Genomic DNA, 14065 nt, shown 5'->3' with positions numbered 1-14065 from the left:
CTGTCTTATTTCAGTATCTTACCACAAGTCCTACTTAAAAATGTTCCTAATGCTTAAATTAAATGCAAGTTTTATGAGACTAATATACACTATTGTCAGTAGATCAACATCAGGAACAATACTGGTAGTTGTTCATACATATAGTCTGTCAGCTGTGGTGCACAGAAAATCAATGATTTCTTGATTTTTGCAGACACGATGAAAATCTTCGAAGGAAACAGAAGGGTAAACTGCCACCTGTGGTTAAGGTGCCTCCACCACGGCCACCTCTACCTACTCAGCAGTTTGGAGTCAGCTTGCAATAGTAAGCCATGAGATTTCTAAAATATTATATTTTTATACCTTTCAGCCTTCTGTGATGCGCAGATTCACCAGACAGAATGCCTGCAAATATTCTGTTTATTGTATGCTTAGTTTCTCATTCTCTTTGAAAGCCACAAAACTATGCTGCTAAACAATAGGTTTTATGCATTCAGGATAGGTTTCATAGTCCCAGTGATGACCTGTCTGGTCTTCACGTTTGCAATATCTTTGTGGCATTTACTGCTAACATGACTGCACAACTTTTCTCCCAGTGAACAGAAACTTGCCCATATATGACAGAGTCCTGAGCTAATCTGTTGTTGTTGGATGCTAGCAGTATGAAAGTGTTTTGGAGATACTTTTTGATTAGGAAAACCAGAACAAATTCTCAGGCTCCAAAATGGCTGCATAAAGCTAAAATGGATGCTTTAGCCTTTATATATTGTTGTTTTGTTGCTCACATATTGTTCTGATCAGAATTTTACTAAATGAATAAAATCACTCTCTTCCATAAATGCCCTGACAGCTGTTTACATAGATTACAGCACTGTATGTGGTATAAAAAATTATTTACTTTACACAAGGAATGGGATTACAATAGTACTTGCAAGTGTCAATTTTGGTAAAAAATGACAACAAAACCCACAAAACCTTCTAGCTTCCTACCCACAGTCATTTCTGTCCTCTTTCTATTGCATCCTTCTCAAAAACAGCTGAAGAATATTGTTCATATTCAGCAAAGGCAGTTTAGTCTGTCTGACACTTGGGCGTTTGTTGAATATCCTCCCACCCCCCCATCTACTTTTCTGGTTCTAATGATTCAGTTGTAGATGAGATATAAAATACAATTTTTCCCTGGTTAAATGTTAAGCATTAATCCTCTCTGGAAAGCCTGAAATTAGTATAATCAATATCTATTGTGTAAGAGCTACTATGACATTAACTTTTATGATACCTCTTTAGAGTTCAACCTAACACTTGGAACATGGCTAACTCACTTTCCTAATTCAGAGAATATGTTTTAGGTGGGTTCCACAGGGTCATTAAGACAGGCAATGTTTTATGATGCTGCTGCAATAGTAAAACCAGGACTGTTTGCCAGCATCAGGGCACACTCACTTGCCTCCAGCTTAGCCCGGCTGTCAAGCAGCTCTGTCAAACTTCTCGCAGACTTATGCAATCAGACAGTGTGTTACACGCCACTCTTACTTAGGCTAGCCATATTTTACTTCTCTGACTGTGCTTGAACAGTGAACAGTGTCTTTCATTGGGCTGCACATGTTGAGGTTGTGGTGACCACCCTTCCTAGCTCTATCACTTTCCAGGTGAGTTACCATCAGCAAATCACATCCTTGTTGCATGCCTTAACATTCCCTAAGTATAAAAAAGGTGGATATTTCCTAAAGAGTTTTACTGTGGAAAATCTGCAGGTGGAGGAACACTGAGAGAGGTATTACTGCCATTTTTGACCCAGACAGTTCCAGTGATAGTGATGGAGGCACTGACAGACAGCTGCCCTCCATGTGTGGGTGCAGGTCACAGCACTCATGTGTCCAAAGTGGATGTACATAGGGATATTTGTTCCTTCTGCTTGCCCACTCTTGTCTGAATTTCCTCTTGCAGAAGAGAGAGTGAGGCATCACCAGTAAAAAATTAAAAATAAAGAAGTCCCTTAGAACTTGTAAATGGGAACTAAAGGTGTTAATTTTGACTGTGCTTGCAAAGAAAGGTAAAGCTAGTGCAGGAGAGGGAATGGTATGTGTTGGGAGCTTCTAAAATCTGAACAAAAAACGGACCAACTTTCATCTGGTAAATGAATTGCATTTTCTAATTCGCTTTCCCATTATAATCTCTATAGACTATAATGACAAAATGGCAGTGACCTCGCACCTGTCTAGCAAAGAGGCAGGCTTGACATCGTCTTCTGAGTGAGGGTCTTTCTTTTCCTGAAGAGAGCTACAGGGAGAATGATTTTATTTTGTATAAGCTTATGGGAATATGTGTACTGTATATTTCATTACAGTTAGTAAAAGTGGTACTGTCAGAGGTACTGCTGAGATAAAGCTCCTGTTGTTAAAGAACTGTTTCTCTGGAGTCTTTTTCTTCAGTTTAAGAAAAGAAATGGTAAGATCCATAGGCCTGATGTTTCACCAGATTCAGTACCTATGGGATAATGATTTCTATTCAGTCAGTAAAAGACTGGTGAATGAGATATATCTAAGGCCATCATAGGTGGCCTAAGTTTGCTAAGATGGTTGGTAATGGCACCTGAGTCTTCTGGCTGTGGAAAGTGGTAAAGCTACAGCCTTTTGAACGTGCCTCCATAACAGCAGCAGGCAATGCTCTCTCTGGTAACATGTCCTCATGTAACCCTTTTCTCAGTTTATATGGATTAATACATTTGCTTTTCAGAGATATAATTAAAAACTAAAAAAGCAGAGTGACTATTTTTTCCTTTTTTAGTGTAACGGGAATCCATATTCAGATTTGACAGGTACTTAAGAACGTGTAGTACAGATTGGGTGGGACAGTTTGCATGTTTAGGGTTTATGATGTCCGTCTCTAATTTGCTAATTTGAGCTTCTTACATGCAGATAGAGTGAGGAGAATAACAACCATAATGAGCTAGTGTCCTGGGTTCAGCAGTAGCAGTCATTTTTTCTCCTTAGCAGCTGGTGCAGTGCTGTGTTTTTGACTTTCGGCCTGGGAACAGTGCTGATAACACCGATGTTTTTGGTTGCTGCTCAAATGTTTAGTCTGACCAAGGACTTTCTGAGTCTCATGATCTGTCAGGGAGGAGAGGAAGCCAGGAGGAAGCAGATCCGGGACACCTGACCCGAAATAGCCAAATAGATATTCCATACCACAGAATGTCATGCCCAGGATGTAACTGAGAGTTACCCAGAAGGGCTGGCTCACTGCTCTGTCAGGCTTGGTATCGATGGGTGGTATTATATTCTCTTCCCTTGTTATTTCCCTTATCATTATCATTATTGATGGTAGCAGCAGTGATTTGTGTTATACCTTAGTTACTGGACTGCTCTTATCTCAACCCATGGGAGTTACATTCTTTTGATTATCCTCCCCGCCCCTCCGGGAGCAGAGGCGGGGGGAGTGAGGGAGTGGACTGCGTGGCTGACTTGCTGACAGGATTTTAACCACGACAGCTAGTTGAAAGGTTTATCAGGCCTCGTCATGTCTCTAATAAGGGGCAGTAGCAGATGGCAGCAGGGAACAGTGCTGGAACAGGGCAAGTGTATAGTGATACTTCCTCAGACATAATGTTCCAGCCTGTAGCTGTCAGAGACTTACAGAGGAGAGTACAACAGTACTATGGAAATTACTTTCTGTTACTCACCAGTAGCTATTACTTTTATAAATTCAGACATTTCAAAGGATATTCATGTATTGTGTTGATATAGCAAGATTATTTTTCTGTTCTTTCAGCAGTACTACTGTCACACACAAAATGTAGAATATCAGGAGTTAGCTATTCAGAATATATCCTCACTAGTTTGCACTGCATGTCAGGGTGAAAACAGGATTTTGATTCTAAAAGTAAATTAACAAAGATTTTATGTTTAAAAAGACAAGGAAAATAATGGAGAACCATCCGCCTATATTGATAGATAAACGCAGTTAAAATTCATGAATGAAGCTTCCTAAATTTGCAGCACTTTAAAGGAATTAATAATTGACTGTATAGGCTAAGCAGCATCATTGTCCTCTGCAGTATGTTCAGCATGCTCCTATAAACCCCTGTTGTTGCACCCGGTTGCCTCTGTAATCAAGGAAGGTTACAGCTGAGCTCTACCACAGAACACGGAGTTGACCTTCACCAGCTATTGACATTGTTCTGTTTTCTCCAATTGGTTTTGAAATCTAAAATTAAATATCTTTTGTGGGAAGACAGGAAATGTTTTGGTTTTCTATCTATTGACATGGATGGGGAGAGGGAGGCAGAGAAAATGCACAGAATTGCCACAACTATACAGCTTTTGTTTGTTGAATTGTTATCATAAACATTTCAGGGCGCTTTCCTTTTGGTCATAATCTTTCCGCTTGTGCATGCTGTACATGTGTGACCAGCAAGGAAGAATGCATTCTAAACCTAATCTCAGCATGTCTCAGCAGGGAAAAAAATGAAAAGGAGAGGAAAAGCAAAGAGAGACAAAGATTATCAGCCAAGAATACTTAATGACACTTCAGAACAACATATAAAGGCCTTTCATGATAACTGTCCACTGTCTAGAAATGAGTCATTGGATATATAACATGTTGCAGTAACTAATCATATATCCTTTAGTGAGAAGTACTCATTTTCTCTGGCTACTGTGTTTACCAGAATAGATCCTTCTTGAATCTGACATGTTGCTGCAATACAATTCAGATCTGTGAATCAGTTACAGAAAACTATACTGTGCACTGAAATGCTCTGTTATGCTTGTCTCATAAGCAGAAAGAGATCTCTTATTTCAAATTTCCCATAGTGGTGCCTGATCTCCAATGTCAGTTCGCATTGTCCATAATAAAGCACAGCTGCTCATCACACCATCCTGAACAAGGTAAGAAAAATGCAGATTACTTGACAGGATCCACAAAGAGAGGATGAAGGTGTAATTTCATTGACCTCTGAGCTGGTCTGATTTACATGAGCTGAAGTAATGTCCTTATTATTTTCTGTCACCTTAGGTCCAGTAAACCAAATGCTGTGTCCCACATTGTCAAATGCTATGAAAACACACATCCCAGCTTTTCCCAGTGTTGCAAAAGCAGAACAATCCTTTGCATGTGACTTTCAGTGAATATCCTACTCTATTTTAAAATGCCATTTATCCTGAGGACCCCTTTCATTGTACTGGGAATGGAACCTTTCCTTCAAAGGAAGCAGGAATCCTATAGAGAATGGTAGAAATAAAGAAACGGTATCTTTTTTTCCTAGAAAAAAAGAAAAATGATGTGTAGGTTTTATTATTACAAATTACAGCCCAGTTATTTGTCTCGCCTCTCTGACAGATAAACTAGTGCTCAGCAGGAGCGAGTGCTGTAAATAATCAGTTTGCTATTTATACACTGAAATGGGAAACACTTTTATGGCTAACAATAATAATTAGAAAACATTTATAAAAAGCTGCTGGGTTGTTATTTGGTGCCTCTGGAGTGAGCAGCTGTAAGAAAGCAAAAACAATCAGAGCAACTTCAGAGAGGCTGAGAATGGGTTCCATGAGCTTAAATTGTCAATAATAAAGATGTAACAGCTTCCAAGCAAATTAAAGTCTTGATGATGTTCCCATTTAAATGAATTAGGCTTTCGACTAATTTTAATAAAAGTTGCCCTAAATGTTTAGAGTACTGATTTGAATACATGGAACAAAATTATTTGACACATAAAGAGTGTGTTAAAACTCCCGTTAGAAAAGCTAAAATAAATGTGGTGGGTTTTTTTTTTGTTTTTCCCTTAACCTGATTTGCTGCAGGCTTTTTCTTGCTGGTATCCTAAAAATTGACCTTGGTACTGACCTCATCTCCCAGCTCCTTTTCTTGTTTAGTCCCGCACCCAGGGTTATAATTTCATTGGGGATTTCAACTTCGCTGGATGTGCAAACAAGCACTAAAACTTCCTTTCTCGTGTGGTTTATTAGCAAGGCTAATTTATTAATGGGGCTGCACAGTCACTGCCCATTTTGTTCTATGTTGTTGCGGCAGGGTTGTTATGCAACTGATCTGCTGTGTGAGAAAGCAATTCACATGCACTGTCTTTCAGAGTAGGGTAGGGTGTTCATTTGTTCTGCATTTGCATGGCTCTGTCTCTTTTGCTGTGGCCAACTTCTACAGGGGATGGTAAGAGAACTTATGGTACTGAAGCAAAGTTACTTGTTAATTTTAACTCTCCAAGGTCTAGGTGGAAGGCAGGGGGGATGGGAGAACAGCCTGGGTCTGAGAGCACTCCTCAGTTCCTGCTTGGCTGTAACACTAACACTGACCTTCTACTCTACAGTGTCACCAGCATGCATGAAAATGCTGTAAGATTGAAGCTGGAAGGAGCAGGAGAGACTAGCAGTGATGGGGTACATATCCTGAAAGGGGCTGAGAGGATTTTGCTGCTAGGAGAGATATTTTACATAGGTACCTGATTGTCACTGTGGACAAGAAGAGGATGCTGCTCTGAGGACTGGGTCATAAACTTGGTCCTGGTAGCATTTCAATCCATGGCCTTTCCTAATGAGTGATTTTTTTCTTATGAAGCACTTATGGGCTCTGGTTTAGCTCTCATAAGATGTCTGTGATAATGGGGAAGATTGAGGTTGGACTTGGTCTTACAAGTCAGGTTACAAATCTTTCTTCTGGCCATTATCATTTTGTTACGATACTAGAGAGAATGATTACTCCAGCAAGTCCAGTACTGTTTCATGCTGAAATTAATAGTTCCTCGCCAATGTGTAAGGACAAGAAATTGTGTAACTTCATATAAAGATCATTTCATGCAAGCAGCAGCAAATAATGAGAATTACTAATGTTTAAAAGATCATACTTTAGGATTAGCTGAATTAAACACATTCCTTGCTGTTAATCTGTTTCTTCCTGCAAGTGCTTTGCATACATTGTAGAACTTATGTGGTCAAATGTCTAAAATTATCATGCTATGAACATAGTTTTGTGAAACTTGGCTAAATTTTTTCATCAAAATTTCTGTGTCTGTTCATATCAAGGAAAATTCCCCTTTCCCGAACAGTTCCTGTTAGATGTAGATACAGCAGTGTCCACAAAGTAGTATTAGCCCACATATAGATCAGTATTGAATTTTATACACTTTGGATTCTGGTATGGATACTTTGTTGAAAAAGAACAGGAAAAAATTGTTAAATTAATTGATTTTTAGTAAGGCTCACAGGAGAGCTACGGGCTTACATCAACTAAATTTGACAGAGGAGTGAAGCTTTCACAAATACTACAAGCTCTTAAAAATCATTGGCTGGAAGGAGAGAAGCTATAGCAGGAACTCCAGTTTCAGTTGTCTTCGGTGTGCTGGTGCATTAGTTAGTGCTTAGATGGTCATTATTTACGAGCTACTCCTTACCTTATGAGGAAATATGAGATGGAGAGGTGAGGGTAGGAAATTAAAATACTCTGTAAGGGAAGTGAAGTTATAGAGACATAAAGAAATTCACTCAGATTACTATGATGAGGAAAGAGGTAGAACATAGGATAGAAATCCATAGCAGATCAACTTCATTAGTTCTATAGCTGAGGGAACAATATATTTCCTTTCAAACGGCAGGTTGGTCTAAGTATTTGAAATAATAGAACAAGCTCTGGGAGCCGGATTAACAAGTTGATTATAATGACGTAACAAGTTGCATTGTTTTATGTAGCACTAGGGGAAGTGACACACAGTAGAGGGGAAAAAATATGGTCTAGGAGAATCTGGGTAACATACAGACACACAGATATTAGTGCTTGGGATGAAATTGGATGGTGAAAATAGGGAAGAGGAGGAGTAAGACTGGGCAGTCAATGAAACTGCAAGTGGAAGAAACGTCACTGGTGGCTCAGCATTGTGTCCCTGGAGTGATGACTGAGATCAAAACAATTGATGGCTGAATAACTGAATAGCATGAAGCGTATTTTCCTGTCAGTTTGTGAGTAAGAGAGGCAAAACCACAAAGTGATTCAGTACCTAAGTCATGATCCTGCTCTGGGTCTTTCTGTTGGAGAAATACCCCCACCAGCCCCATATGTGAAGCTGGGGGTGACCAACCTCCAAAGCTTGGAGATCCAAAATTAAGCAGTCCACGTATCTTCTCATAACTCCCTTCATAGGCATAGGAAAACCAAATAGGAGGAGGTGGGGCGATTTGACAGTTTCCCTACCCATCCATGCTGACTTATATTGCTGTAACATTTATCTTAAGAGTAGGTTTTATGTGTAGTGTCAACAAAATATAATAGTGGATTGCTACTTCCATGCAACAATGTTACAGAATTTTATTAAATATACTCCAGTTATTATTAGTTGGTTTATGTTAATAAAGCAATAAGCAAGCCTAGGCAGAAATAGTGGAAATCACAATACATGGAAAAGAAAAAGACCCGAAGACCGCTGGAGGTGCAACCTTAACTAGTAGGACTAGTTTAAGGCTATGTTTACATGTTGTATAAACATCCTACATGTTCTGTGGATGAGCTGCAGCATTTGCAGCCTCTCATAATACAGTCACAGATCTCTATGCTGTTGCTTTAGAGTTTCTTTGTAAAGCTGGTCACCTTTTAAATATCAAATATGAAATTGTACACATAAATACATATTGAGTCTGTTTTAAAATCTGAGATTGGTCCTTTATTTTGTTGTTGATTACTCTTAAAATGTAGCAGAATACTCAGCAAATCTGACCATCTCGTTTGTTATACTTAAGCTGTCAAAGACTTTTTTCTTTTTTAAATAAGAAATATGATTGCAGATTTTTTTTACACTGTCTAGATCAAGAATATTCTATGTTCAATTTTTTGCCTCAACTGTTCACTCATAGGAGAAAGAAATCCCATTTCATGGAAATCATTCAAAGCATTAGTAATCTTGCTGCATCACTTTGCCTTCAAAATAAATAGCACGATATCCTTTTAATTATACATACACTGTGGCTTAAAAAGAGACAAGTGACAAAGAAAAATCTGCATGATAAAAGGTCCCTAAATTTGCAGCATCCCTTGATCAAGACTTATTATGAAGCATTTACTGCACACTCCTTCCTTGCTTGCCTCTAAGCTGTCTTGAAACCCTGTTCCACCAACAGTGTCCAACTAAATCCAATCAGAGCCACCACCACTTCTGTCACTGCATCATGGTTAAAAACAGCCCTGCTGGGGCATGCTGAGTGAGGGGAACAGAACTCTAGAGCAAAACCAATCTCAAGTAGATGCAAAGTTAGCCTGCAACATCATTCTTCTCTTTCCTTGTTTCCCCTTCAGGACAGTAAACAGCACTTGTTTATTTTACAGATAAATAGATATTGTATGCCCCCAGTATCTGAAGGGGGCTTACAAGGATGCCGGAGAGGAGCTCTTCATCAGAGACTGCAGTGATAGAAGGGGTAATGGCTTCAAACTTAAACAGGGGAGATTTAGGCTAGATATAAGGAAAAAGTTTTTTACTGTGAGGGTGGTGAGGCACTGGAACTGGTTGCCCAAGGAAATTATGAATGTTCCGTCACTGGCACCGTTCAAGGCCAGGCTGGACAGGACCTTGAGCAACCTGGTCTAATATGAAGTGTCCCTGGCCATGGCAGGGGGGTTGGAACTAGATGATCTTAAGGTCCTTTCCAACCCAAACCATTCTATGATTCTATGATTATTACTCAGTGGTATTACAGTTACACAGCTTTTATAGCAAGAACAAAACGTTTAGGAACAGCTCTGTGAATAGAAGTCCAAGCCTCTTGTTTCAATGGCTTGTTCAGGGCCTGTTAGAGTTGTGGAGGACTCATGTTTGGTTCAGTCTCCTTAATTTGTGAAATTTAATCACAGAATCGTTATGGTTGGAAGGGACTTCTGGAGGTCGTCTAGTCCAATCCCTCTGCCATGTGTGCTCTCAAGTGTCTCTCAGGTTTTTGTTGAGACTGCGCTGTCTTGGTCTGACTCTTTATCTATAAATGCTATTTAAAGGGTGTTACCTTTTTTTTTTTTCCCCTAACAGTATCAAGGACAAAAATGAAGGTGAACTAATCCCCCCAGTAATGAAGGAAACTGTATCCTACCTAAAAAGAAAAGGTGAGTTTTGTGTCAAAAGAGGATGTGTCTTTTGGAACAAGGACAATAGTATGAAACTATATAACAGTGCCTGATTCAGAAAGTTTACATCTACGCAGGGTATGTTTATATCTTGAAGACTTAAGTGGCAATTGGGCACTGCCTTGAGAGCATTCATGGGTAGGGAATACTTATCATCCAATTATTGTCCCATTATGAAAAAAAAGCCAAAAACTTCTTGACCTTTGGATTAATTAGGGAATAGAAAATGAGAGATATCTTGAATACACATCAGCAACCCAGATCATATTGGTAGTTGTAAGTAGAACACCTAGTAAAAATCAATGAGAAGTTTCTGGTTTTTATACGACATAAAAATTCACTGGAAAAAACATATTTTGCAGGAATAAGCCCAAAGTCCTCCCTTCCCAAAATATTTTTACTGGCATTTACAGACCCTTTGTCTGCAGTTCATAACTATAGTATAAAAATGCAGATTACAAAGACCCATATTTAAAATGGGAGCATCCAAATCTCAGTTCCCTTTCCCACCTTTGTGCACAGGTCAAAGAGAGAGTAGACTCAGCCACTGGCTATACCACCGAGCTCCCAAGTGCATACCAGAAAAACCTAAAAGGACCAAATATCAGGTGCTATCTGTAGGGTAAGTGCACTGTGTTCCCTAAATAGGGGCAAAGGCACATGCAGGGAGAAACTCAGAGGTAAGGTTACAGTCTTGAAATTGCTTTTCCCAGGGTAATGTGATTGTACGTTTTGATTCCTGATTTTTAAGGCAGTCACAGCAACATTTCCATAGTCCTTTGTGCTCCAAGACCCCAGAGTTTCACAATTTGCTGCTATATCTTACAGTATATATACCTCTAGCCTAGGTACATTTATCTTACATGTGATAGAACAGAAACAGAGCATGTGTCTGTTATGTGTCTGGCACAACATTATACAGTGGTAGAACTGGGAATGATTCGTAAGATCTCTGAAAGAAGGGTGTGAATTTTTAATAGGTATGTCAAGTGAAGAAAATCAAAATGTGTTTGGTTCTGTCATTTGAAGGGAAAAAAATAGAGAAAGAAACTTCACTGGCATTTAATATGCCATTAAGTTTGGTTAATATTTGAACAAATTTTGAGGATCAGCATGATTTTTGTGAAGACAAAATCCAGATGCAGATCTTTGTATGTCTGTTAAATGAGTTTCATCTGAGATTTTCCTCATTTAGAGAGCTATTTTAAAGTAATTTTTGAGTAAATTATATTCTCCTATAGACAGGCTCAGTCAAAATCTTTATCCCACAACATTTCCAATTCTTAATTTGCATCCCTCATCTGTCATTCTCGACAGGGTAAATTTTGCTTTCAGTATTCAAATAGTATGCATCATTGACCTCTATTCATTTTAGCTATTGCCACTAGTGTTTGGTCTGGGTTTGAGTTTATTTGAACCCAAAGTGAGAAATTTCAAACTTTTTAAAAGCATGCATTGAATATGCTTGACATTTGTGAACACAAAGGGGAGGGCAAGCAAAACGCTGCTTCTCAGCTTTATTGCTGATTTTCAAGGGATATCTTGGCTTCATTTAGTGCAAGATCATGCTGATTTAAATGAGGACTGACTAGATGGTGTCTTGCCATCATCACTGGGCTATGCTCCTTTGTATTTTAGCTTTAACCCGTGGTAAATAAGGAAATTAAATAACTGCCCTTTTTATTTTTGTTTGATTTCATACACTGAGTGAAGCTCATTAATTACATGGATAGCAGAATGAGAGAGACATCCACTGCAGTGAACACCTGCTTACAGCTTGCAGGCAGTGGAGCATAGCAGCTATAGGGATACTTGTATACAGAACAGCTAGCTCCTCACCTCTTGGAACTGCTGATTTATCTTCAAAATACGTGCAGCAGCCAAGACCAAGTACTGCAGTGGGGCTAGTCCTGCTGTTAAAGGTATATACTGATCTGCAGTAGATGAGGAGTTTTTTAATAGACTTTTTGAAGGCCTTTTGGTCCAAATACATGATTTCCACTCAAGCCCATAAAGCTGTTAGATGTGCTATTTCCAGACTGTTGCTAATGATGAAAACTTTGCAGGTGTAATTTGTGCAAATACTATGGTTGGATACAGGGAATGTAAATAGTTCACTACTAAGAATGTTGAAAGCAAGTGACAAGCAGCTTGAGACAATCCTTGTAATAATTGTAAGTGGATAATTAGAGCTTGTGTAGTGTATCAGTGCAGGCCCCATCTGCAGATGAAAGCCAGATTTTTTTGTGTTTTAAATTGTTATGTAACAATCATCCTTACGTATATTTAACTTACCTTAATAGGTAAATACCTCTTCCTCACTAATCACAGGAGTCAAGAGAGCTAAAATGAGGATGAATCTGTACTAACATCATTATTTGTCACAGCTGTTATTGTTTAGAAATTGAACAAAAATATAGTCACTAAAATGTTAATTTATTTAAATTTTTGGCTGTACTTGGGAGGAGGGCTATGCATATCTAGCACTTTCTTGGACCTATTTAAAGATTTTAAGGAAATAGGAGGTTTATGGCTATCATTATACTGTGTTAGTGACCAGTAACTTGTAGTTCTTGCACTGATCTGACACAAAACCTCCATGTCTTGCCTTGTTCTTTTCTCGGTGTTTTGTTTCATCAGTATTGAACCAATCCCATACTTTTCTCTGGCAACAATTGCTGAGTCCAGCTCAGGTACCCACAGTTTTCTGAAGCAGCAACACCAGTTGCACAGTACAGGGGGGAAATAGCAAGTTTTAGCTCTCACGGTTGTGATAAAAAAGGGTTGGCTTGACTTTGTCATTGCAAAATTTCTTCTAGATGAAATGTTTGTTATTCTGAAAGCAGTAATCATACTTGGGTTTTCTCCAAACTTCATCTCTTTTTTTTTTTTGGCTAAAATTTCATCTGTTCAGTGCAGTGTCAGCACATTTTGTAAAGGGTAGTCTCTGAGGAAACCTGATAATACTACTGAACAAAGCCCTTGTCCTACTTTATGTGTCTATGCAATTCAGTTGGCATTGCCACTGATACCTATTCATGCCCATGCACTTGCTAGCTGGACTGTATCTTTTTTTTTCCCCTAGTTGTCTGTCCTGTGTTCCCGGGAAGTAAGGGCATTTTCCAGCCAAGCCCAGGTTTGCTCAGAGCTGTCATATTCCCTATCATAAAGAGATCTTCACAAACCAGATTTCTAAGGAGATGGCTTGTCAGGTAGAGTGTTTTCTGACATTCTCAGCCAGCTGATGCTTGAAAGCCAAGTACCTGCCATGCCAAGGCTGTTAAGCAGTAGGTGATAGACATGCATTTTTTTGCACTTGATTATAAGTGTGCAGGTATCTGTTGTACCTGCTGTCTGCTATGATTTTAACTCTTTCTCTAAATCTGGAATATCTCAATTCTGCCATCAGCCGCAGCGAGTGTCGGTTCCCGTGCTGACAGCCCCGGGAGGCTGACTGGCAGCATTCTTTGCACTCCAGACGCAGCCATGAGCACAGTGAAGGCTTCAGATCATCTTCCGGAAGTGACAAAAATTCACTGTCATTACCCTATTCCATTTGATTTTGGCATAGTTTGCAGCCTCACAGAATTAGAAGGGAGTGGGGTTTTTTTTTCACCCTAGGTGCAGTATTTCCACTTCTTCCCATTGCTGCATTTTCACATCTCTGTACCTGAAATCAGTTTCTGAAACTGACTTGGATCACAAAAGCTTCTGCAAAATCATGCTTCATCAACAGGGTTAATATTCCTTGAAACATCAGAGACCCTCTGACATCTGTTAAGTCCATTCTCTACGGCTCAAGCTCTTATTTCGTGAATAGATCTGATGAAAGAGCTGTGGTGACATTCAAACTAGGCACCAGCCTGCAGTAAGTATGCTATCAGGCTAAGGAAACTTTCAGTCTCTAAAGTTCACCCAGCTGTCTCCATCTTAATGATTCCAATCCCTTTGACAGATTGCTTCATATCATAATTTT

The 14065-nt window shown here is 39.2% G+C and overlaps 1 protein-coding gene across 2 annotated transcripts in view; it reads left to right on the top strand.

Moving 5' to 3' along the window:
- The window catches only part of ARHGAP8 (Rho GTPase activating protein 8), a 77437-nt gene that overhangs the window by 41427 nt on the left and 21945 nt on the right, over window positions 1-14065 (top strand). For both annotated transcript variants that reach the window (XM_065672915.1, XM_065672923.1), the window contains exons 8-9: window positions 194-304; window positions 9995-10068. In XM_065672915.1, coding sequence (XP_065528987.1) covers window positions 194-304; window positions 9995-10068 — 185 coding nt within the window. The remainder of the gene's footprint in view (window positions 1-193; window positions 305-9994; window positions 10069-14065) is intronic.

The sequence above is a fragment of the Lathamus discolor genome, chromosome 1 (assembly GCF_037157495.1).
Source record: "Lathamus discolor isolate bLatDis1 chromosome 1, bLatDis1.hap1, whole genome shotgun sequence".
Lineage (NCBI taxonomy): Eukaryota > Metazoa > Chordata > Aves > Psittaciformes > Psittacidae > Lathamus > Lathamus discolor.
This window is presented reverse-complemented; position numbering and strand designations above follow the sequence as displayed.